Below are 24,385 nucleotides of genomic sequence, written 5' to 3' on the forward strand. Positions count from 1 at the left end.
CAGCACTCAGAAGTTTTGTGGCAAGAGTTTGACACGTCTGTAATAGAATATCATAAATCTTAGAATACTTGGCTTCAAGTCCCCTGTCCTGTACATGCTGGCTGTGTGAACATGGACAAGTCACCCTAACTTCTCAGTGCCTCCAGGGAACTGCTTATGACCATAAGTTTCAGAAGAACTGATTTACATTGATGAATCAATAGGTGGAATTTTGAAACACAGAGCTCCCCCTACATATGAAATCATATTTGGACTAGAAAAAAAGGGCTAGATGTGTAGTAATTAAATGTCAAGCAATGTGGGTATGGATAATAGGTACTGTGGAAGATTAGGGAAAGTAGAGATCATTGTGGATTGTAGTGGTAGGAGAGGGCTTAGAGGAGATACGATGAGTTGGGCTATAGGGGAAGGATAAGATTTGGGGAAGTGTGTAAAAAGGAAAGTATTTACAGGCAAGTTAATAGCATGGGCACAGACATGGAGACATATTTGTATGGTGATAGTGATTACACCATTCTGGTTGAAGAAGAGAGGACGGGGTGGGGTAGTAAAATTGTAGACAACCTCCTCAAATGCCAGAAGGAATAATCTGAACTTACTCCAACCAGAAATATGGAACCATTGTAGACTTTTGAGCAGGGGATATAGCATGATGAAAATAATATTTTAGTATGTGCCCTAGCAAGGACAGTGTCATTTCCACCTTCCCTCTAAATTATGCCTAGTGCCTTATAGATAGCAAGCACTTAATTTGTTGAAATTAATTAATATGTCACTGCTCTGCCAGATGGATTGGTGGAAGAAGATTCTAGAGATAGGTAGACTGACTAGAGGGGGCACTGAAATTAAATAGGGCATAGCACGATGAGGACTTAAATGGTAACATAAGACAAAGAAGCAATTGGAGATGTACCAAACAGATGACTGATCACGACTTGATAACTGATTGGATAGGAGAAGAAGGGATTAAAAGGTAACTCAAAGGATATGAGCCCAGGAAAACCGGAAAATGGATGTGCATTTAGCAGAAACAGGGAATTACTTTTTTGTTTTTGGAGAAGATAGGTTTTGTTTAGATCGTGGTATTTTCGGGGTGAATGCAAAATATAAAAGCAAAAATGTGTCATGGATGATTGGAAACATGGAATCAGAGGTCATATGAAAGGTGTTGGAGGAATCACTTTTTCCCCCATTTAGACACTTTTTTTTTCTGTTGAAATAAGTTTAAAAGTACTCTATACTTGGAAGGCGGTGTGGTTTCATTAGATAACTGGCTGCCTGTATAAAAAACCAAGTTGGGAAAACCTGCAGTGTCTCTAGAAAAAAGTATTTTTTAAAAAATAGATAAAAGAATTTGATACAAATTAAAATAATATAAGCTCCAGCTTTGAAAGGCAGAATTGCTTAGATGAACAGGCAGTAGAGTTGGAAAGAGCCTTTTCAAGGCCTGAAAAAATGATAGTTAAGGGTGAGTTGGAGCCATGCACCACTTCAAAGTTCTATCAATGACTTGGATAAAGGCAAAGATGCCATGCTTGTCAAATTTGCAGATGACACAATACTGGAGGTGATGGAGGGTGCTACCATACTGGACAACAGTAAGCATCTAAAAAGATTGTGACAGGTTCCCCACCCCTGGATTAGAACAATGAGTTTAATCAAACTAGAAGAAATTTAATAGGATTTAAAAATCAGCCGCACAAATGTAGATTAGAAGTATGACTAGATAACAGTGTGCGTGTGAATGAGGAGGGGGTTTCAATGTCCTGCAGGCTCAATTTGACTCAGGAATATGGCACAGAAATGAAAGAATCTATTCTCTCCCTAAGCAAGGCATACTATTCAGAATGAGGGAATTGAGTCACACTGATCTCTTCCTTCCTCAGCCTACTTCTGTAGTGGTGTGTTTAGTCCTGAGCAAAACATTTGAGAAGGATATCGATATGTTGAAGAAAAACCAATTATGATGACCAAAATGGCAAGGTGGGGTTGGTAACCATGTTATCTTGGTATTAGTTGAAACAAACGGGGATGAAGAGAAGACTTAAGGAGGTAATGGCTATTTCAAGAATTTGGAGAATTGTTGTATAGAAGAAAGATTAGACTTAAAGTGCTCTGCTTCAGAGTACAGAACAATGCATGGAATTTGCAGAAGATTGATTTTAGCACAACATAAGGAAAAATTTCCTAACAATTAGAACTGCTCCAAAGTAGAATAGGCTTCCCTTCTGGGCTGGGTCTGCTCTGAAGCAGTCCTATGGTGCTTCAGTTTAGAAACTGGAACAAAAGGAGACACTTGTAGGTCATTCAACAGTTAACCAAAAGAGATTTACTTAGCAGGAGAAGGATATTCAACAAAGATAGACATTAAGAATCCTTTGAACTGATTTGGCTTAAATGAAAGCCAAATGCTTGGCTGTATCCACCAGCCAAGCATCTGAGAGCCCCTCTAACTTCTCATGACTGCTTTGTACCCAAGGGATGAGTAAGTGATCTTATCCATCCTTAGCCCCTACTTCCCTGAGCCAACCAAGGTTTGAGGAATGTCTTGATATTTTTTAAAAGAAAAAGTATCCTAACTTGTATGGGAGGGGAGTGGAGGAGGGAAGGAGGATTAGGATATTGTTCCTTACATAGCTGTCTTGAGAGGTAATGGCCTCCCAATTATGGAAGATGTTCCAGCTCAGGTTTTCTAAGTACTTGTCAGGGATAGTGCTGAGAGAATTCCTATTTAGGTGCAGGTTGGTCTAAATAGACTTTGAGATCCCTAAGATTCTGTAATTTTAGTCAGCATATAAGTGACTGTAGTATTTTTCTCCCTTTCTGTCTGTATATGAAATGGAAAAGGTTCAGAGACCTTGAATAGTTTAAAGAAAGATTGGGATAAGCTCAAAAAACTTTTGTGGAAAGTTATGTGTTCTGGTTACCATGATGTTTAACATTTTTTATCAGTGACTTTGGTAAAGGCATATATATCAGATTTATAGATGATACAATGCTGGGAGGGATGGACAGCATGTTGTATAAATGAATCAAGGTCCAAAAAGAACTCAACAGTTTGGAATATGGGACCAGATTTAAAGACATGGAATTTAATAGGGATCAAAATAGTCTTGTGCTTGAGTTAAACAAACAGACAATTATGCAAGTAAAAGAGTTTTGGCCTGACCATTTACCAGTTCATCTGAAAAAGATCTGGGTTTTTAATGGACTGCAAGCTTCATATGAATCAGTAGTACCATGTAGCAGCCAGAAGGACTAATGCTTTCTGGAATAGTGTACAGAAAGGGGGGGGGGTCTTATAGTTTTACTCTGTTGTGACCTGCTCAGATCATATTCTGTGTACAGTTTGATGCCACGTTTTGAGAAGGATATTGATAGATTGTAGAGAGTCAGGAAGAGGACGTTTAAGATGGTAAAGGGGTTCTAGATTATTTAATATGAAGATTGGCTGAAGGTATTGGAAGATATTAGCCTACAAAAGAGGAACCTGGGATAAATGATAGCTGTCTTCAATGTTTGAAATGCCAGTATAGAACAGGGCTTAAACTGAAGGAAGAACTAGGAGTAATGGTAGAAGCTGCAGAGAAAGCAGATTTTAGCCCATGTAACAATTTTCTAACAATTGTTTATCAGAAAGCTGAATGGATTGCCTTGGGAAATAGTGGGTTTCTTCTCACTAGGGCTCTTCAAGCAAAAGCTAGATAACCATTTATATCCTATGTTCTATAAGGTATTCTTATTAAGCTACAGGTTGCACTACATGGCATCTGAAGTTCCTTTGAATTTTGAGATTTTGTAATTTGTGTGACCCAGGGCAAGATATTTAACCTCCATCTGCCTCAGTTTTCTTCTTTGTAAAATGAAGTAAATAATAGAACCTACCCCTCAGGTTGTTGTGAGGATCAAATAAGAAAACATTTATAAATTTGTAAATGTTAAAGTGATATATAAATGATAGCTCTTACTATTGGCATAAAATAATAATAATTCCTATTATGTGAAAAAATTGAAAGCCCTACAGATAAAATTATCTTGCTAGGACAGTTTAAAAATTACAATAAAAAAGAAAGGTTGTAAAAGTGTTTTATGACTTGTAAATTTTCCTCCTGAACTTTTCTTGAACACAGACCCAGAGTTTGTTCACAGTTGTGGGGCATTGACAGAAAATTTACATGACTGTGTTATGCTGCCATACAACTCCACTCTAATCAGGTAAACAGCTTATAGAGTGCTTAAGTGACTTTCCCATGGTCACAATGCTAGTACATATCAGAGTCAGGATCTGAACTTAGTCTGTCTATTCTTCTTGTTGCTCCACGTTGTCAATAACTCATAAAATATATGTAGAAACATTGCAATAGTATTTCTCTGTAGTCTATGTTTTTATCCTGTTTTTTTATCCAGAAAATATTGTTGTATCCACGTGTTGTCTAACCTATCCTATGCAAGTTACCTGCATGTTCAACAAATTGGGCCTGCAACTAAAAAAAAAAACACCTAGAAAATCAACAAATTACCCCCAAACACCAAAATAAAAATCCTGAAAATCAAAGGAGATTAACAAAATTGAAAGGAAAAAAAGTCATTGAATTTATAAATAAAACTGAGAGTTAAAAAACCAATAAAACATATAAGCTAATTTGACTAGGAAAGAGAAAAAAACCCAAATCACTAGTGTTTAAAAATGAAAAAAAGCTGAATTCACCACCAGTAAAGAAATAGAAGCAATGATTAAGAGCTATTTCCCCCACCTATATGCTTATAAAATAGACAATCTAAATGAAATGAATATTTATAAAAATATAAATTGCCCACATTAACAGAACAGGAAAAAGAACACTTAAATAACCCTTAGAAAAAGAAACTGAACAAGCCATAAATGAACTCCCAAATGAAAAAAAAACCCAGAACCAGATGAATTTACAAGTGACTTCTACCAAACATTTAAAGAAAAATTTCCATACTATCAAATTCCTTCTATGACACAAATTTGTCTTGATACCTAAACCACAGAGTCAAAACAGAAAAAGAAAACTACAAACCAATTTCCCTAATTAATATTGATGCAAAAATTTTAAATAAAATATTGGTAAGGTGACTACAGTAATATATCACAAAGATCAAAAACTACAACTAGGTTTGATTTATATCAAGGATATAGGGTTGGTTAAATATCAGGACAATTATAAACATAATTGACATATTAATAACAAAACATCAAAAATCATATGATTATTTCAATAGATATAGAAAAGGCATTTCATAAAATACAATACCTGTTCATTATTTTAAAATACTAGAAAGCATAAGAATAAATGGAACTTTCCTTATAATAAGAAGTAGTATCTATCTAAAACTAAGAACAAGCATTGTCTATAAGGGGATAAGCTGGAAGCTTTTCCAGTAAGATCAAGAGTGAAGCAAGGATATCTATTTACTATTACTGTTACTATTCAATATTGTACTAGAAATGCTAGCTATAGCAATAAGACAAAAAGAAATTTAAGAAGTAAGCATAGGCAAAGAGGAACCAAAACTTACTTTTTGAAGATGGTATGTTGTTGTATGCCTGTGAAACCTGGACAGTCTACCAGCACCATGCCAGGAAACTGAATCGCTCCCATTTGAATTGTCTTAGGAAGATTCTGAAGATCACTTGGCAGGATAAGATATCAGACACTGAGGTCCTTTCTCGAACTAAACTGCCAAGCATTCAAACTCTGCTTCAGAGAGCGGAGCTCTGATAGGCTAGCCACATTGTTTGAATGCTGAACATACGCTTGCTAAAAAGGACTATTTTATGGAGAACTCATACAGGGCAAGCACTCATATTGTGGTCAGAAAAAGCAATACAAGGACACTTTCAAGGTCTCTCTTAAGAACTTTGGAATTGAGTGTGTGACATGGGAGACACTGGCACAGGACCCCTCGGCGTGGCATGCCCACAGCAGAGAAGGTCCTGTGCTCTATGAGCAAAGCAGAACTGCAGTAGCTCAAAAGAAACATGAGATGCTCAAATTTAGAGACATCTTCTTTCTAAATGTTCATAAAGAGTATCTGTGCCCAAACTGGGGTAGGGCCTTCTGAGCTTGTATTGGTCTTGATCAGCTGCAGTTGGACACACTGTACCGTCACTCAAACGGTGACATCATTTTGGTTCTCTTTGAGAATGAAGGACAACAACCAACCAACCAGCTCATTTCACAAATGAGGAACCCGAGGCAAACAGGATTAAGTGACTTGCCTAAGATTGCGCAACTGATCTTAGGCTAGATTTCAACTCATGTCTTCCAGACTTCAAGCCCCACACTGTTTCCACTGTGCCACCCTAGCTGCTCAAAAAATTCTCTAAATGACTAATAATCAGAGAAATATAAACTCAAACATTCCTGAGATACCACCTCACACCCACCAAATTGGCTAAGATGACAAAAAGGGTAAATGACAAATGCTGGAGGAGCTGTGGGAAAACAGGCACACTAATTCACCCTTGATGGAGCTATGAACTAGTCCAACCATTTGTGCTCCAAAGGTTATTAAACTGTGCATACTCTTTGATCCTGCAATACTGCTATTAAATCTTTACCCCAAAGAGATCAGAGAAAGAGGAAAAGGACCCAAATATACAAAAATATTTATACCAGTCCTTTTTGTGGTTGTAAACAATCAATTGGAAACTGAAGGGATGCCCATCAATTGGGGAGTGGCTGAACAAGTTATGCTATATGAATGTGATGGAATACTATTGCATTGTAAAGAAATGAAGGGATAGTTTCAGAAAAACCTGGGAAGATTTGTATGAACTCACATACACTAAATATGGAGAACAATTTATCAAATAACAGCAATGTTATAAAGATAATTAACTTTGAGAGACTTAGTAACTCAGTTCAACACAATGACCAACCTCAATTCCAAAGAACTCATGATATAACATGCTATCCATCTCCAGATAGAGAAGTGAGGGACTGACTGTGCAGATTGAAGCATCTTCTCTTCTCTCTCTATTTCTTTTCCTTCCTTCCTTCCTTCCTTCCTTCCTTCCTTCCTTCCTTCCTTCCTTCCTTCCTTCCTTCCTTCCTTCCTTCCTTCCTTCCTTTTTTCTTTAGGAGCATTGTCTTCATTCACAAAGACAACCATTTTTTTTCCCTTTTACAATTTATGGTATCTTTAAGTTACAGTAAATTATCTGTAAAAGAAGACACTCAGCAGAAGATAACCTCACATTTTTTTTTCCAAAGGGAATACAGAAAAGAGTACTATGAAGGAGTGTCTTGTGCAGAATATGGTAAGCTCAGTTATTACACAGTTAATTGTAGTCTTTGAGATCCTTCATCCATACAACTCAGATATATTTTTAAAGCATATGGAGGATATCAGTACTGAATGTCCTTTTTGAGAAAATAGAGCTTAGCATCAATCATGAGCAAATACTGTTGAGACAATGAAGCTGCTTTTGCTTTATTTGGAACAGCTGCCTGTCACTAACAGATGCCTCTTTCTAGAACTTGGAATTTTTAGTAAGAGTGTTATCCCCCATGGGGTTTCCACGTTTTAACACGTTTCTTGCAAATGCATGAAAAGAAGTTGAATTTATAGCGGTTAGAAAAAATAATATCTACTGGTTTACAAAAGCTAGTGCATTTTATTTGCCTCCAAAGGAACATAAAACACTTTTCCTTCGGCTGCCCTGGCTTCCTTCCTCTCTGCCTTCTCCTTGCTGTACTTCCTTTCCCCATTTCTGTATTGAAGTAGAAAAACACATCTTCACAGTTTTATTGGAATGGAATTTTATCAAGGGTCATTTTCTCTAGAAGTCTTGAGGTGCAGTGAGATGCTTTCTAGGGTGATTGTGCTTTGTTTTATCTTTTAATAATGTCTGTGATTGCTAGCAATTAAACATCTGCCTGCTTCTTAGCTATGAGATCTGGGCAAGGAGGCTCTTCTATAAAAGATACAATACCCTAGTCTCAAATGTATTAAATTGTGTTTGAAACATTGTCTATAAAACATGTTGAGGCTTATTGCAGCATTGAAACTTTTTTTTTGCATTTGGAAAGGTTTTTTTTCAACGTTACTCACTAAATATTTGTTGGATTTAGGAATGTTTTGTGTTTAAACATCTGTAGGGAATGGGAATGGTTGTTGCCAGAACTTTTCCCCCCAGCACCTATACAAGCTGACAACTGTTGACATGAACTGGCAAACTTATCAAGAACCTCATATCTGTCCATCCATTGTTTGTTCCAGCCTCAGTGCTAGATCAGTGAAGAGATGATAGTCATCATGACAGATTCAGCTAGATGGGGCAGTGGATAGAATGCTAGACCTGGAGTCAGGAAGACCCAAGTTCAAATCCAGTCTTAGACACTTGCTAACTATGTGATCCTTGGCAAGTCACTTGCCTGTCTGACTTAGTTTCCCCATCTATAAAATGGAGATAATAATAGCACCTACCTCCTACAATTTTTGTACAAGATAAAATGAGATCATTGTAAAGCACTTTGCAAACCTTAAAGCTACACACACGCGCGCGCGCACGCGTGCACACACACACACACACACACACACACACACATACGCTACCTGTTATTACTAGCTCCTTTTCTGGACCTTGTTGCAAAATGTCTCTCCATCTACCCCCGAAGGTTAATTGATCAACAAGCATTCACTTAGACCTACCGTATGCTAAGCATTATACTATTATATTGGGGACACAGAAACAGAAATGAAAAATTAGACACTTGTTGTCCTCAAAGAACTTACATTCTATTGGAGAGATGATGTGCTTGTGTAAGCATAGATGAAAATAAATACAAGGTTATTTTTCTTGTGGGGCAAAGGCGCTGCCTGCTTGGGAGCAGAGGGGTCAGGAGAGATTTCATGTAGAAGATGGTACCTGAGCTGAGACTTGAAGGAAACCCAAAGTGAGGAGGAAGTGAATTCTAGGCATGAAGGACAGTTTGTGCAAAGATATAAAAATAGGGGATGGAATGTTGTGTGTGATGAGCAGCAGGAAGCTCAGTCTGGATAGACTGTACCATGTATGAAAGGCTGCAGAGGTCTACTGGGCTCAAGTACAAAGGAATTCTCCTTTTTGCTTTGGTTTGTGGGTTTTTTGGGGGGGGTTGGCACTTGGGGTTAAGTGACTTGCCCAGGGTCACACAGCTAGTGTCAAGTGTTTGGTCGGAGGCCATATTTGAACTGAGGTCTTCCTAACTTCAGGGCCAGTGCTCCATCCACTACGCCACCTAGCTGCCTCAAGTATAAAGGAATTTAGGTGTCTAATATAGGAGTTTTATATTTGACCCCAAAGGTAGTAGGGAGCTAGTAGAGTCTACCAATTCTTTTCAACTGTGAGTAGATGGAAATAGTCACTTTGAGTTCAGTGACGTGATGTGGTGTTCACTGTGTATCTGAGGTTTAGTTAAATTTTGAACTTCACCCAGCATTGGATAATTAACTATCTTCAACCAGCATACAGTAGATCTTTTTTGGTTCCTAAGGTGATTTAAGAGAAGTAATTCTTCAAAATTCAAAGCCATCTTTTTTTTTTAATTATCATACCAAAAAGAGGCAACGAGGTGTATAATGGTTAGAGCACTGGACTTGGAGTCAGGAATACCCGAGTTTGAGTCCTGCTTCGGATACTTACCAGCTGTGTGACCTTGGGCAAGCCATTTAACTTCTTTCAACATCAGATTTCTCATTTGTAAAATAGGAACAATATAGCAGCACTTATCACCGAGGGTTATTAGGAAAATCCAAGAAGATAACATATATAAAGCACTTTGTAAACTTTAAAGAGCTGTATAAATGGCAGCTAGTATAAAGATGTTTTAAAGGAAAAAAATAACAAATAGTGTAGCAGCATTAAATGGGGGCTAATATCTATGAAAATTGTAAAAAAAATCATTAGACCTGAATGAAAATTGTAAGAAGTATTCAAAGTAAAAAAAAAAAAACAAAAGCAAAAAAAGTATTCAAAGTCCTACTTCCAAAGGTGCTTATAAAAATATTTCCCAGGAGTATACCTGCTTCCTCAGCATAGGCAAGAAACTATTGCTCAGGTATGTCCATTGAATGTGATCCTATAATAACATAACAGTGTTTTCTTTAGGGGCTCTTTGACCAGGACAGTAGATGAGCTCCCATACATGGTGGTCAATAATGTTCCCTTTAATATTCTTGAGTTTTGTGTGGATGACCTTATTTGATGATTAAAAAAGACTAAGTCTATAAACAGTCTTGTGTTGAAACTAAATAAAACTTATAGCAAAGTTAATGTGGTACATGAGGAATGGCATGACTTATGGAATTTAGTATGGTATAGTGGAAAGAACCTTGGATTTAGAGGTGAGAATCTTGTGCTTGAATCTAAGTTTTGACATGATGTCAAAACTCAGTGGATTATTTATCTTTTCGGTTTCCTCTGAATAAAGATGATAGACTTTCAACTTCTCTGCTTGTTGTTCAGAAAACACTCTATAAGTCTATTAATAATAATAATATAATTATTTAAATAATAATCAAATGATTTATTAAATAACAATTATAGCTAACATTTCTATGGTGCTTACTATGTGCCAGGGACTGTGCCTTAACAAATATCTCATTCATCCTCACAGCAGTTCTGAGGTAGGTGCTATTAGTATTCCCATTTTAGAAATGAAGAAACTGAAGCAAATATGTTAAGTGACTTGCCCAGGGTCACACAGCTGGTTAGTGTTTGAGGTCAGATTTGAAATCAGGTCTTCTGACTCTAGGTCCCTACCATGTCTCCTCACTGCCCGCACCCAGTCTGTTATTATTATTAAAATGTCTGTTATTATGTTAATCATTATTGTACTTCATGGCTACTGGATATAAAATCCTGTAAGTGCCTCCATGATTGCAGCCATGCCCAGTGTTTCTGGGGTTAGCATGATGGAATGGGGATGCTCTAATGAGGGAGGAAAAGAAGAACTCCTGGGCCCAAATCGCTGCCTTTGCTCCAAAGAAAGGTTGGAAAGAGCCACTTCTTGGTTTTCATTTCTTCTGTTAAAGTTAGGGGTTGGTACTGCCCCATTACCATCTTAAAATAGGCTTTGAGTCACTGTAAGTCAAAATGGCCCCAGGATTCCTCTTATCTGTCTTATCCCAGCTTCCAGTACCTTGAGTTGTTAGCATCTGGTACTTGTGTAGGGGTTCCTGGAATACTTGGGACTTGGGAACCTCCTACTGGAAAAGTGGGGAGACCTGGCCATTAAGATCACCTCCGCAAAGCATCAGGATGCCTCAAGGAAGTCTCAGAGGAGTTTACTATTCTGTCCAATTTTCTTTTTGTCACCAGAGCTTGAGGAACAGGGTGGGGATTAGAAATAGTGCTCTCCCATCCCTGAGAACAGAATTACGTATACAAACTGAGCTTTATGATTTTAGAAAGACTAAAAATAGATACAGCTCAGAAATTTACTTAGTCAAATAAGCAAACACCTGGGCAGGACCAAAAAAAAGGGAGGAATGGGAGGAAGGACACTCACATGTTAATGTGAATTACTACCTCCCATCCATCCAAATGAGATTTAATGAAGGGCTTTCTAGTGAATGGAAAAATCCATCAGAGTAAACTAACAATAGCCTTTTGAGGGGGGGAAAATAGTTTACTAATAACTTTCCTCAGAACAACACTAGGAGGTAGGAAGTGAAACTATCATTTCTTTATTAAAGATGAGGAAATACCAAGTCCTAAATAAACTAAATGGCTTACCTATGCCCAAACAACTTGTCAGTGTTGAAGCCAGAATTCAAACCAATGTCTCCCTGGTCAGAGAACAAAAGGTAAGGTCATTAATAAGCCAATGAGAATCCAGAAGGGGGCGACGAGCTGAGTATGTTGAACCTGGAGAAGAGAACATACAGTGGGACGTGGTAATGGTATTCAAGTACTTAAAGGGTTGTCAAGTGGAAAAGGTATTACACTTGTTTTCTTTTCTTCCCAAAAGAAAGAACAAGAAACAGCTGTTGGCAGTTAAAGGGAGACACATTTAGGCTTGATATAAGAGAAAGCGCGATAATAGCTATCCATATGTGAAATAGGCTGTCAGGGTAGTTGATTGCCCCCTTGTTAGAGGTCTTTTAGGTAGAAGCTGAATGACATTTGTTTAGAATGCTGTAGGGAAGAAGCCTTTTTTTCTGGAATGAGTTGGAGTAGATGATATTGACATTACTTTCAATTCTGAAATTCTGTGATTCTGTCTCCTGACTTTCACTTTTCCTCTACACCAGATTCCTGGTTTGGTTTTAAATATATAATCTAACTGAAAGGATAACACCACACTAATGGAGCCGTAGGAACAAATGACTGTGTGTAGCAGTGTTTTATGGGAAAATGCATCCAAAGGAATAATTTAAGATGCGCACGTCTATTCCTCTCTCTGCTTCAGTGGAAGCAGGGTCCTTCCTGACCTTCCCTACCTTCCGGGCAGTAGGAGGAAATACTTCATAAGCTCCAACACACTCTTGGGGCTCCCATGTTGGGGTGTGGGTATAACTGTCAACCAGCAAGCATTTGGGCAGTGTGTGTGTGTGTGTGTGTGTGTGTGTGTGTGTGTGTGTGAGATGCTGGGGTATTTTCTCACTGACGCGTCTTACTAATGTACTGTTTTATGGCCAGTTTTCTTTAGAATGAATTCTGATAACCTCAGGCAAGGAATCTAGAAATGGGACAGGTTTGGGAGATGTGGGAAGGGGAAGGTAGGGGCAAGAATAAATAGGGTTGGTGGTGAAGAGCTAAGACAAGAACCCTGGAGTGAGGAGTCCCATGGGAACTCTAGGAAAGGAGCTGTTGGGGATTAGAAAATCCTGCTCCTCTATAACTGCTCCAGAAACACTTCTCAGTCCCAGCAATTTCCCCAGTCACCCCATTTCTTTTCTTCTGTGCGCCCTAAAAACTGGTCCCCCAACTTCCTTTTGTCTTCATCTTGTTTTCCTTACCAGGATTCTTCTCTTCCCACATCTATGAAGGAAAAGAATGTAATTTCATCAGGTTCTTCCCTAGCTACAGTTTTTGAAACATTCACACAGTCCTAATAACTATTTAGGCTTTCTAATGGCCTTTTAAAATAATTGCTAGTGACACTGTGAAAAGAAACAGCAGTTAATAGAATATGGAGTATTGGACATGAAGGCCCTGGTTAAAGCCTGCCTCTGGCACTAGCTAGCTATGTGATCATGAGCAAGTCACTTCACTTTTCTGATTCTCACACAAATCTAAGATTTAGAGACAGGTTAACCTTAACAGTATATAGATGGGAGGAATTGTTTTGTAATAAGAAGAGTGATCCTGCCTGAAACAGGAAACATCTACTCCCATTGCTTAGCTATGCTCTTATTATAATACCAGTATTTTAGGAAGAAGATGAAGAAATTGGAGAGGGTTAAGAAAAGAATAACAAAATTAACTACATAAACTGGGGAGGGGTGGAAAGCATTTAATAAGGGCTTAAAAAAGAAAAATTGGGGCTATTTCAGAAACAGTCCTGAACTCGGAGAGAGAAGAGCTGGGTTTGAGTGCTAGCTTTGACTTACCTACTAGTTTTGGGGCAGTGGGCAAGTTATTTCACCTCCCTGGGTCTGTTTCCTCATCTGCCAGATGGAGATGATTTATTTACAGTCTGTTTCATAGAGTTTTATGAAGATACATAATAACACAAGTATGATTTAATAACTTTTTAAAAAATTTGACATTTTTAAAGTGGAGTTCATCTCTGTATAAGATCGGGAAGGGAGTATACTAGCTGGCAGCAAGAATGATTTGGAAGAACTGCTGAATGGCAAAAGGGGAGACTAAATGTGGGGAGAACCTTTGTCATTGGAAATCTATGAATAGAGTTGACTGAGTTAATTATATTCCCCTTCTTAGAGAGATGACCTTTTCAGATGCTGTTGACCTCTGTAATTCAGTGATTCTGCTGATAGTCAAGAGAATAATCTAGGACTGGATCATCTACTTTATTTGCAAAATATTTTTCTTTTTTCTGTGTTAAGCAGGCATTAGCAATACACTGTCTTTCACAAAAGGCCTGATTCAAATCTTCTTGCTAGAGGTGTGGAGCAGGAAGGTAGTGTAGTGGATAAAGCCCTGCTTGGCATTAGGAAGACCTAATTTCAAATTCAGCCTCAGATGATTACCAACTATATGACCCTGGGCAAGTCACTTGATCTCTGCCTCAGTTTCCTCATCTCTAGATAATATAGTGCCTCCCACTTAGAGTTGTCAGAATAAAATGAGATAATATTTGTAAAGCACTTAGCCCAGTGCCTGGCACAAAATAAAGTTAGCTATTGTCATTTATTATTATTGCCACGGTTCAGTCCTTTAACTTCTTTGAGCCTCAGTTTCCTCATCTATAAAATGATAGTAATACCTATTAAATATAATACCTGCCTCACATGGTGGTTGTGGTCACCTAGTCCAATCCACTCATTTTACAGATTAAAGAAATGGAACCCCTGAGGGAGGTGAAATGATTTATGATGAACAGCTACTAGATTATTTTGGTTATTCTAACTGGTTTCATTCTAACTAGCTGATAAACCAAGGTCTCCTACCATGATATCTCAGTTTAGTGCATATTAAGACCATGAGGTCCTTCCCCTTCCCATCACTCTGTTTTTTACTACTTTTCCTAGAGAAAGAGACCAGACATAATGAATTTCTAAGAATCCACTCCCACTCCAGCATTCCAGTGGGATTCATAATCTCATCAATGTGGGTACTCTTCCTAATGATGCTGTGTCATTTCAGTCAGATCTGACTCTTTGCGACCCCATTTTGGGGTTTTCTAGGCAAAGATACTAGAGTGTTTTGCCATTTCCTTCACCAGCCCCTCTTATAGACTAGGAACTGAGGCAAACAGGGTTAAATGACTTGCTCAGGGTCATATAGCTAGTAAGAATCTGAGGCCAGATCTGAATTCATGAAGATGAGTCTTCCTCATTCTAAGCCCAGTGCTCTATCCATTGCACCACCTGGCTGCCCACTGTCTCTCTTTACCCAGCCATGCCTACCTATCCTGTGTGACTCTTGTCCATGTCCTTCCATAAGTTCAGCCCAAGAAGCTAGCCCAACGAACTAGGGGCCTTCTTTATGTTTTTATGACATTGGAAGAGAAAGGCTATCCCTTGGCTGGCCCAATCTTTTGGCTCATATACTTCTTTGGTGTCAATTCTCACATCACTTCTGCATAATCTAGTTTTAATGTGTTGCAAACTGCTAACAACCACTTTATAGATTCTTGCTGTAATCCTTATTTTCAGTTCTGTGGAGACTGTAGCATTCCTATGGAGACTGTGGAAGTCCTTGACTTTCAGCCATATATCATCACCATAAGAATACTGGTATTAAAAAAGATGGCCCTGAGAAGCTTGGAGTCGTGAAAAGAAGTTAGCAATTTCCCAATGGCAATCCAATCATCTAAGAACCAACAAACTGCCAAATTTGTTTCATACTTTAAAAAGAAGCAAGCCAGTAAATAAAAGGGAAAGTTGATTTTGAAATGACAGATCTGTACTTTTCTTTATTTGCAGCTAACTTATCTTTCTTCCTCTCTTTTTTTCAGAACGCTGTAAATGTAAGCCTGTAAGAGCCACACAGAAGACCTATTTCCGCAACAATTATAACTATGGTAAGAGTAACTATGGAGTATAATTTAGTACTCATGGGGTTTAGGAAGTCAAGGAATTGATTGTTACTTTGAATACTGGCCTTAAATTTGTACAGGCAGAATGTTTCATGTTCTGTTGTGAAGGATATATAATTATAATGGAGTCAGAAATGAGAAAGTATTTGTGAACTGTGGGTGTTCCTGGTATCTTGATCCTAATTGCACAAAGATGATCAGCCCCAGACTTCAGAACAAGGAATAATCAAATTTGTTAACTTCAATCAAGGTTGTACAGTTGTACATAGAAAATACTTGCATGTGTTGTAAAGAACATGTAAAGTTAGAAAGAAGGTCTGTCTTTTTAAAGTTTTGATATTCCTGGGACCTTGTTATTATTCATTTAAAAATTGTTAATTATGGACAAGAAATGGAATTTATGTGTAATCATTAATTTATATAATATACATGAACTGAGGATAGAGAATGGATTTTTTAATTTTTTGTAATCCCAGTGACTGACACAATTGCATGTGTATATACATACACACATATTATATATATGCCAATTATGTATCAATGGCCTGACTTGAACCCAGGTCTTCTTGACTCTAAGACCAGTCCTCTAACCACTATACCACACTGCTTCTCACCTTGAGTAGGTCCTTAATAAATGCTTGTTGAATAAATTAATTTATGATATGCAAAAATATATCCAACATGAAAAGTATGCTGAACATAAAAGAATATTTATTTGAAAGGTGCTTTAAATTCTTACAGAATATCAGTCATCATAAATACAATATTGGAAAAGGGCCAAAGAGGTAGTTGGTAGCGAATTAAATAATTATACATTATTAATTAGTTAATTGAATCAAATTTATTCTGTACTAAAAATGTTTTACTGTGAAACTTTAGTTTTTTAGGTGGCATAGAATATAAACAAATTGACACACTAATTTTGTTGTTTTTTCCTGAGGATTTTATTAGAGAGCGAGGGATGGGCTAGGACTATTAATATGGGAAGCCTTATTACTGAAGTGTTAAGTAGTTTTTCCTTATATTGAACAGAAATTTTCATTGCTATACCTATCATCCATTGTCCCTAGTTGTGCTCGCTGGAGCCCTGGAGAACAAATCTGATCCCTTTTGAACATGGCTGTGTTTCCATTAATTGAGGACAGCTTTCATGTTGACTGTTATATCTCGTACTAGTTAAACTTCCCCAATTGCTTTAGTGTATCCTGACATTTCAAGATCTAGACACTCTTCACCATTCTGGTTGTTCTCAGGATAGTCTTCAGTTTATCAATGTCTTTTCTACAATGAAATGTTGAGAACTGAAAATGGTACTTTATATAGTCTCACAAGGGCACGGTATAGTGGGACTATCACCTTCTTTTGGGACCCTGTGCTTCTCAGTGTATTAGATTGCACTAATTTTTTGGTTGTCATCTCACACTAACACGGTAAGCTTGTGGTCCACTAAAATCTTCAGGTCTTTTTCAGACAAACTGCTACCTAACCATGCATTCCCCATCCTGTACTTTTTGTAACGGGCTTGTTGAATCAGAGTATAAGACTTTACATTAATTGAGATAAGGGCTGGAATTATAGTTTCATTAGTGTAGGAAAGTCCCTGGTGATGAAACTCCCTTTCTTTAACAAAGCAGGTCTTTGTGACTTATACCTTAAGAGTTGCCTAGAGCATCCAGTGGATAGAGTCCTGGACCTGGAGTCAGGAAAATTCATCTTCCTGAGTTCAAATCCAGCCTCAGACACTTTACTAGCTGTGTGACCCTGGGCAAGTCACTTAACCCAGTTTGCCTCAATTTCTTCATCTGTAAAACAAGCTGGAGAGGGAAATGACAAGTATCTTTGCCAAGAAAATCCCAAATGGAGTCACAAAAAGTTGGACATAACTGAAACTGAACAACAACAAGAGAATTGAAAGGTTAAATGACTTTCTTAGGGTCACAAAGTCAGACATGTGACTTTCCTGGGTTTGAGTTCAGCTCTCTATCCATTATGCCACGCTGTCTCCCTTTACATTGACAACTATTCAATTTAATCTTAATAGATTCAACCCAACACTTAACCTGTTGAGAATTCTAGAATCCCACCTCTATCACCCATTTTACCAGAATTAAGTAGCAATAGTTAAATTAACCTTAGCCAGAGCATCCTATCTCTGTTTGGAGACACACATCACCAAAGGTTTGGCCACTAGATGATTATTTATTTTGGCCACAAAAAATCTAAAGAATGGTAACAATCTGTATTTCTAAAGTGCTTTAAGGTCTACAGATTTTCTGCACATGTTAGGAGGTATTTAGTGCAAGTATTATCCTTCTTAATTTATAAATAAGGAAAATAAGATTGAGAGAGTTTGTTATGCTCAGAGTGTCGTATAGCTCGTAAATGTTAGAGCTGGGATATAAACCCAGATTTCCTGATCCCATGTCAAGGTCACTTTTCACTAACGTTTTTCTCTAACTACAATAGCTCTCCTCATGTAGGCTAACCACTGAGCATTAGAGAGACTGTGATCTGCTTTAGTGGAGAAGGTGGATCCAGATTGAAGAAATTATGTTTCTTTTGAACTGTTGTTTCAGCAGGGTAATTCAATCCCTTTTCATTATGAATATGCTGTTTGTGTCCCTGTCTTTCTCAGTAATGAATGAACCTTGAAAGGTTGAAAGGAACAGTTTATCCAAGCATCCAAACATCTAAATGTTTATTTGAAACCCCTTTTATCTAAAAATTGGGTAGCAGTCTCAGAGAAAAAGGGCCTCTCAGAGGATTTGAGTAGTTTAACTTTTGACAAGACTAAAAATCCCACAAGAACTTTGGCTGCTTAAAATTGTCATTGTGTTGTTATGTGGGAAAACAGAGTGAACAAAAATCAAAGCTTTAAAAAAATCACTGGATTTCACTCAGAGAAATAATAATCACTTGCACTTTTATACTGCTATAAGATTAACTGTTGACTTTTCTTAACAAAAACAAAAACATCTTTGGAGTAGGTAGTATAAGTACCGTTCCCATTTTATAGATGATAAAACTGAAACCCAAGGAGAATTAGTGAATGGACTAGGACCACATAGCTAGTAAGTGTCAGAGCTAGTCCTTATGGATAGTTCTCACTTCAAGATGAGAGTTTTCTTCACTATATCATTCAGACTCTAATATATTTATTCTTTAAATTTAATTTAATTTTATTTTCAGGTCCAAATTCTCTTTCTTCCACCTCCCCTCTCCCTCAATTCCCAATTGGGTATTATATGTTAAAAATATTTTGTTGCTGCTTTGTTTACATTGTTATTTCCCGTCAAGCCCCCATTCCCTAAAGAATTCTGCCTTGTAACAAAGAAGTAACAGTTAAGAAAAAACAATACAATACATTGGCTCTAGCGTGCCTCATTCTACATCTGCAGTATGCTACTACGTATCTACCAAAAATAGGAAAATTTATTTCTCTGGAAACAAGACTGATCATTGCATTGATCTGAGTTTTGATGGGTTTATATTGTTTTATTTCATATTATACTTTATTATATTTTCCTTTATATTGTCACTAATATAGATAAATTATTTCTATATAATTATACATTTATATATAATTACGTACTACGTAATGTATGCATAATTATGTATTTTATATGTATATATGCATGCATTTTAATGAATATGTACATATATATACACATGTACATATAGTTTTCTTTGTTCTGCTTATTTTGCTCAGCCTACATTTATATGTCTTCCCAAGTTTCTCTAAATTTTTTGTATTTTTTTCATTTTTTAAGGTTCAGCAACATTTCACAACATCAACATACCATTATCTGTTCAGCCATTCCCCACTTAATGAATACTCAACTTCCAGGTGTTTTTTCCCCCTTTGGCAAGTGTTGCTATATCTGGGGATGGCTCTTGGGCTTATATTTGTAACAATTTCCTACGTGTTTTATATAACAGACTTTTCTTAGAGGTAGTTGATGTAAAGATTCTCCCCCCCATCATTAGTTCCTTTTATTCTAGTTTAATTAATTTTGTTTATACAAAAGTTTTTCACTTTTCTATGATCAAAATTGTCTATTTTGTGTTTTGTATAACTTGTGGTTGTTTATTTTTTAATGGATATCTCAATTACTGCACTTTTGGGGCAGTTTGGGCTATGATGTCCTTCTCAGTAGAGCAGAATTTAATAGCACTAATACTATATTAATTATATAAAACTCAAAATATAAAACTCAGGAAAGAATCATAAAAATGCTTGGAATAGCAGCCACTCAGCAGGTAGGAAGGAAAGCAGATTTTGTTGTTGTTATTGTTGTAGCAAAGAGCTAGACACAAAATAGGCATCCATCAGTTAGAGAATTGCTGAATACGTTTTAAAATGTGATTATGATGTAATATTATTACACCATAAAAATTCCAACTATGACCAATTCAGAGAAATTCAGGAAAATTTGTATGAACTGATACAAAGTGAAATGAGCAGAACACAAAGAACAATTTTGTTTTGTGACCACACTGATGAAAAAGAAAACAGCTACGAAAAGCTTTAGAACTCTGATCAAAGCAGTGACTATTTCTGAACCTCCCTGACAGAAAAGTGGCAAACTACATATGAGTACAAAATAATATATGTTCTTTCAGACACAGCTAACATGTTGCTTTTTTTGCTTAATTTTTTTGTTACAAGAGAAGACTCATTTTTAGCTGGCAAGAGACATGAATAGGTGGTGACAGATGTAAAAGGATAAGGAGTAAGAAAGGAATATCAGGAGAGCATTTAAAAATACACTAAGAAAACCGAAAAAGTTTAGAAGGGGGCATACATATGGCAGTTTTGTTCTTTGTATTTTGGAATGTTTGTGTTGTTGGTAATTAAGTTCATGGTAATTTTTTTAAATAAAGGAGGGCAGATCTAGTCACATGAAGAGGAAAGTGTTATGCCTTCCCTTTCAGCAGGAGGCTGAAGGCTAATTTAAGGAAAGAATATAAGAAAATCTGTAGTGAAACAAAGTAGGAAAGGAAGAAATAGGTGGACAGTGAAGACACATTTATCTGAAGATCAAAATTCTTAGACTGTTGGATAAAAATTTGAAATGTCATACAAATAGGGCAAGGAAAATTGGGGACGGTGATGATGATAGTTACAGAAATATCATTCAAGCTGCATTTCTGATGCTAAGCAGACTATCCTACTTTCATTAGGAAAGTATTTTAATAAATAAGAGGGAAATCAAGACAAATGCTGTGAATTTCAATAGTACATCTTTATGTACATAAAGGGAGCTAGGTGGCACAGTAGATAGAATACTAAACCTGGAGTCAGGAAGACCTGAGTTCTAATCCAACCTGAGATACTAATGTGCTGGGCAAGTCACAACTCTCTTCCTCAGTTTCCTCACATGTAAAATGGGAATAATAATAGCATCTACTTCCAAGGGTTGTTGTGAGGATCAAATAAGTTAGTATTTGTAAAGTACTTTGCAAGCATTAAAATGAGCTATAAATGTCATCCTCATCATTATCATCATCATCATTATTAAAGGTCTGTGATTTTGTCTGATGGAATATATCTATACTTTGGTAGATATCTTAGAAGGTTGTGTAAGGCTGAGAGTCTTGACTATAGTCACATGCTAGTACGGTATGTCAAAAGCAGGATCTAAACCCAGTTTTTCCTGACTCAAAATCTCTCACCCCATCCATTATGCCATGCTGATTCTCCATCTTTATATGCATAGGATTTAATGCTGATTATATATGGTAAATCCTTATAGGAAACAATAGCGCCTATACACACATGTTTTTGAATAGAATTTGGCATAGTATTTTGTCTGGGACTGGATTAATCTGGTAGTTTATAGCACATACAAACTGGAAGTAAATTAGGGTTGAGAACAATAAAGGATCAGTGTGTTCATTTAATTCAATTCAACAAAAATCTATTGAAGTATTTAAAGGCATGTAAGTGTCTGTGCTAGGGGCTTTGGTGACTACAGAGAAGATAGTATACCTGCCCTTAAAGGCTTATAGCAGCCTTATGGCAACCCCTCAAAGAGCTTATGGTCTAATAGGAGAGATAAAACAAGTACATGTTTGTTTGTGTAGCACCTAGTCTATGTGCTTTGTATATATTCTGATAGGAAAAGAAAGCCAGAGGTAGGAGGGAATGGGATGAATTTAGGAAATGGTGATCAGTAGTTTGGAGGAGTGTACAGACAGTAGAAAATGGAAATAACAGTTCTTGTAGTTCCTATTTTATAGGGTTATTATGAAGACTAAATGAGATAAAGTATGTTGCAAACTTTAAAGCTCTATACAAGTGTTTGTTATTATTATGTTCATCTATGATATCACAAATGCATATACTCTCTCCAGTAGTACAGATTATAACCCATCATGCCTTCTCATCTTGTGTGATTCTTGGCCATATATTCCCATTATTACTCCATAGTGGGTCAATACAATATGCTAAGTGAGTGTGTGAGGGGGGTGGGGGGGATCTTCTGCTTCTCTTAGTATTATGTGGATACCAGTTGAGTGCAGGGATTATCTATAGGGTGACTTTCACTCTTTCACACAGGATCATAGGTTTAGAGCAAGAAGGGACCCTAGAGATTGTCTGGTCCAATGATCTTCATTTTTATAGATGAGGAAGTTGCCTAAGTAGTAAAAAAGAAAAGCTGAAATTTGAATCCAGGGCTACTGACTCTCAAACCAGAAAATTTTCTATGGTACCATACTCCTCCTTCCATGACTTTCCTACTTCCTCCCTACATCACATATGCCACTGATGCTTTCTTTCATGCTACTTCTTCTTTTTTTGGGGGGTGGGGTGGGTCAATTGGGGTTAAGTGACTTGCCCGGAATCACACAGCTTTTAAGTGTTATGTGTCTGAGGCCAGATTTGAACTTAGGTTTTCTTATATGTAAATCATACTTGGTTTTATAGGCTGCAGTCAAATTATACCCTTAATGTATCTTTCCCTTGGGGTCACCTGCAGTTTTGATTCTTTGGGAGTAATGATAATATATCCATATAACATCAATAAGAGAATAATGATGTTAACATAGATGGACCATTTTTGGCAGTTGACTGCTGTGAAAATACAAAATTAGCCATAGGAAAACATAGTATATGATGAGATGGGATTCCTTTTATGTATGGGTTGGACTAGATGGCTGCTACGGTTCCTTCCAATTCTTAAGTTCTGTGAATACCAAAAGACAGGCACCAACCAAGTGCCATGTTTTGTTTAGTTTCAAGACTGGATCTCCCTATTTGGCCCATGCTGGAAGTGCAAAGATTACTCATGGGCTGTTCCCACTATGATTGGCATGGGAACTTTGACCTGAGCTGTTTTCCAGCCTTAATGCCAAAATAAGTGTGGATGTTTAATTGCTTAGCCCACTGTAGTTCAAACTCCCAAGCTCAAGTGATCCTCAGCCTCAGCCCTGCCAGTAATAAGAATTCCAAGGATACACCACAACCCACATGCCATGTTTTTTTTTAAATGACTTTGAAGTTCAGTCCAAGTGTTTTCTGATTTATCTGTCTGTATCTCTTCTAAAGTCTGTATTGACTTTAGTATGGCTCGTTGGACTCTGGCTGAAACAAAATTTAAATTCACAGAAATCAGCGAACAAGGGACCATGATTTGAATGTGTATTACATTATTATGATTTCAACTTTATTCCTCTTTTTTCTCCTCAGTTATTCGGGCAAAAGTGAAGGAAGTAAAGACCAAGTGCCATGATGTCACTGCAGTAGTGGAAGTAAAGGAGATTCTGAAATCTTCTTTAGTGAACATCCCAAGGGACACAATTAATCTTTACACAAATTCAGGTTGCTTATGCCCTCCACTCAATGTTAATGAGGAATATCTCATCATGGGCTATGAAGATGAAGAACGCTCTAGGTATTTGTTGCCTGTTAGCTAAAATACTACATTTTGCTTCCTGTCCCCCTCCCCCAAATTGCAGCCATTCTGGCTTTGCTTGAAGAACTCAATATTAGATTTCCCTCTACAATGTTCCAGGAGAATCATGGAATATGGAATTGAGGCATTCTTTACCATTACTCCATTATAATTTTTATTGATTACAATGTGCCTATATATTTGTGCAGAATATAAAAATATATACATATACAGATATAAGTACATATGTACTTATAAATACATACATAAGGACACACATATTTATATACATGTATATTATTATATATTACTTTTTTGCAAAATGCAGGTTGCTCTTGGTGGAAGGTTCAATAGCTGAGAAATGGAAGGATCGTCTTGGTAAAAAAGTTAAGGTAAGCCTATATTTTACAGCCTGAAAGCCATAACAGAAAATAAGGAAAACCAGACTGGTGCCATTTAAGTAGGCTGGATGCCCTTTTGCCATGTTTTAAGTGTAGGCAGTATTAAAATCTAAAGTACATGTGCTAAGAAAATGAGTCTATCTTTTGACATTTATGTTCATCAATTCAGTAAATTGCATGATTCATTTACATATCTGAGAGCTGAATGAGTCCCTCAGAACTTTCGTCTAGCCTTTAAAACTCATGACTGTCAAATTCCAGGGGCTGATAAATTTTAAAAATGGGATAGAACACTCTTTTCCAATGAAAGATTTCATTTTTCTTCTTGCTACACTAACATAGTTAAACTTATCAGGTCTGCTTAGAGGAAAAGAATGTGTGTGTGGGGGAGGCATGTTCA

At 37.0% G+C, this 24,385-nt stretch overlaps 1 protein-coding gene across 1 annotated transcript in view; it reads left to right on the forward strand.

Annotated features, from left to right (window-relative positions):
* Window positions 1-24,385, forward strand: part of FRZB (frizzled related protein) — a 57,946-nt gene that overhangs the window by 28,709 nt on the left and 4,852 nt on the right. The window contains exons 3-5 of the mRNA XM_021006413.1: window positions 15,606-15,671; window positions 23,380-23,584; window positions 23,913-23,976. Of these exons, the coding sequence (XP_020862072.1) occupies window positions 15,606-15,671; window positions 23,380-23,584; window positions 23,913-23,976 (335 nt within the window). The remainder of the gene's footprint in view (window positions 1-15,605; window positions 15,672-23,379; window positions 23,585-23,912; window positions 23,977-24,385) is intronic.

Source organism: Phascolarctos cinereus, unplaced genomic scaffold (genome assembly GCF_003287225.1).
Source record: "Phascolarctos cinereus isolate Bilbo 61053 unplaced genomic scaffold, phaCin_HiC Scaffold_726;HRSCAF=1367, whole genome shotgun sequence".
In the NCBI taxonomy this organism is placed as follows: Eukaryota; Metazoa; Chordata; class Mammalia; order Diprotodontia; family Phascolarctidae; genus Phascolarctos; species Phascolarctos cinereus.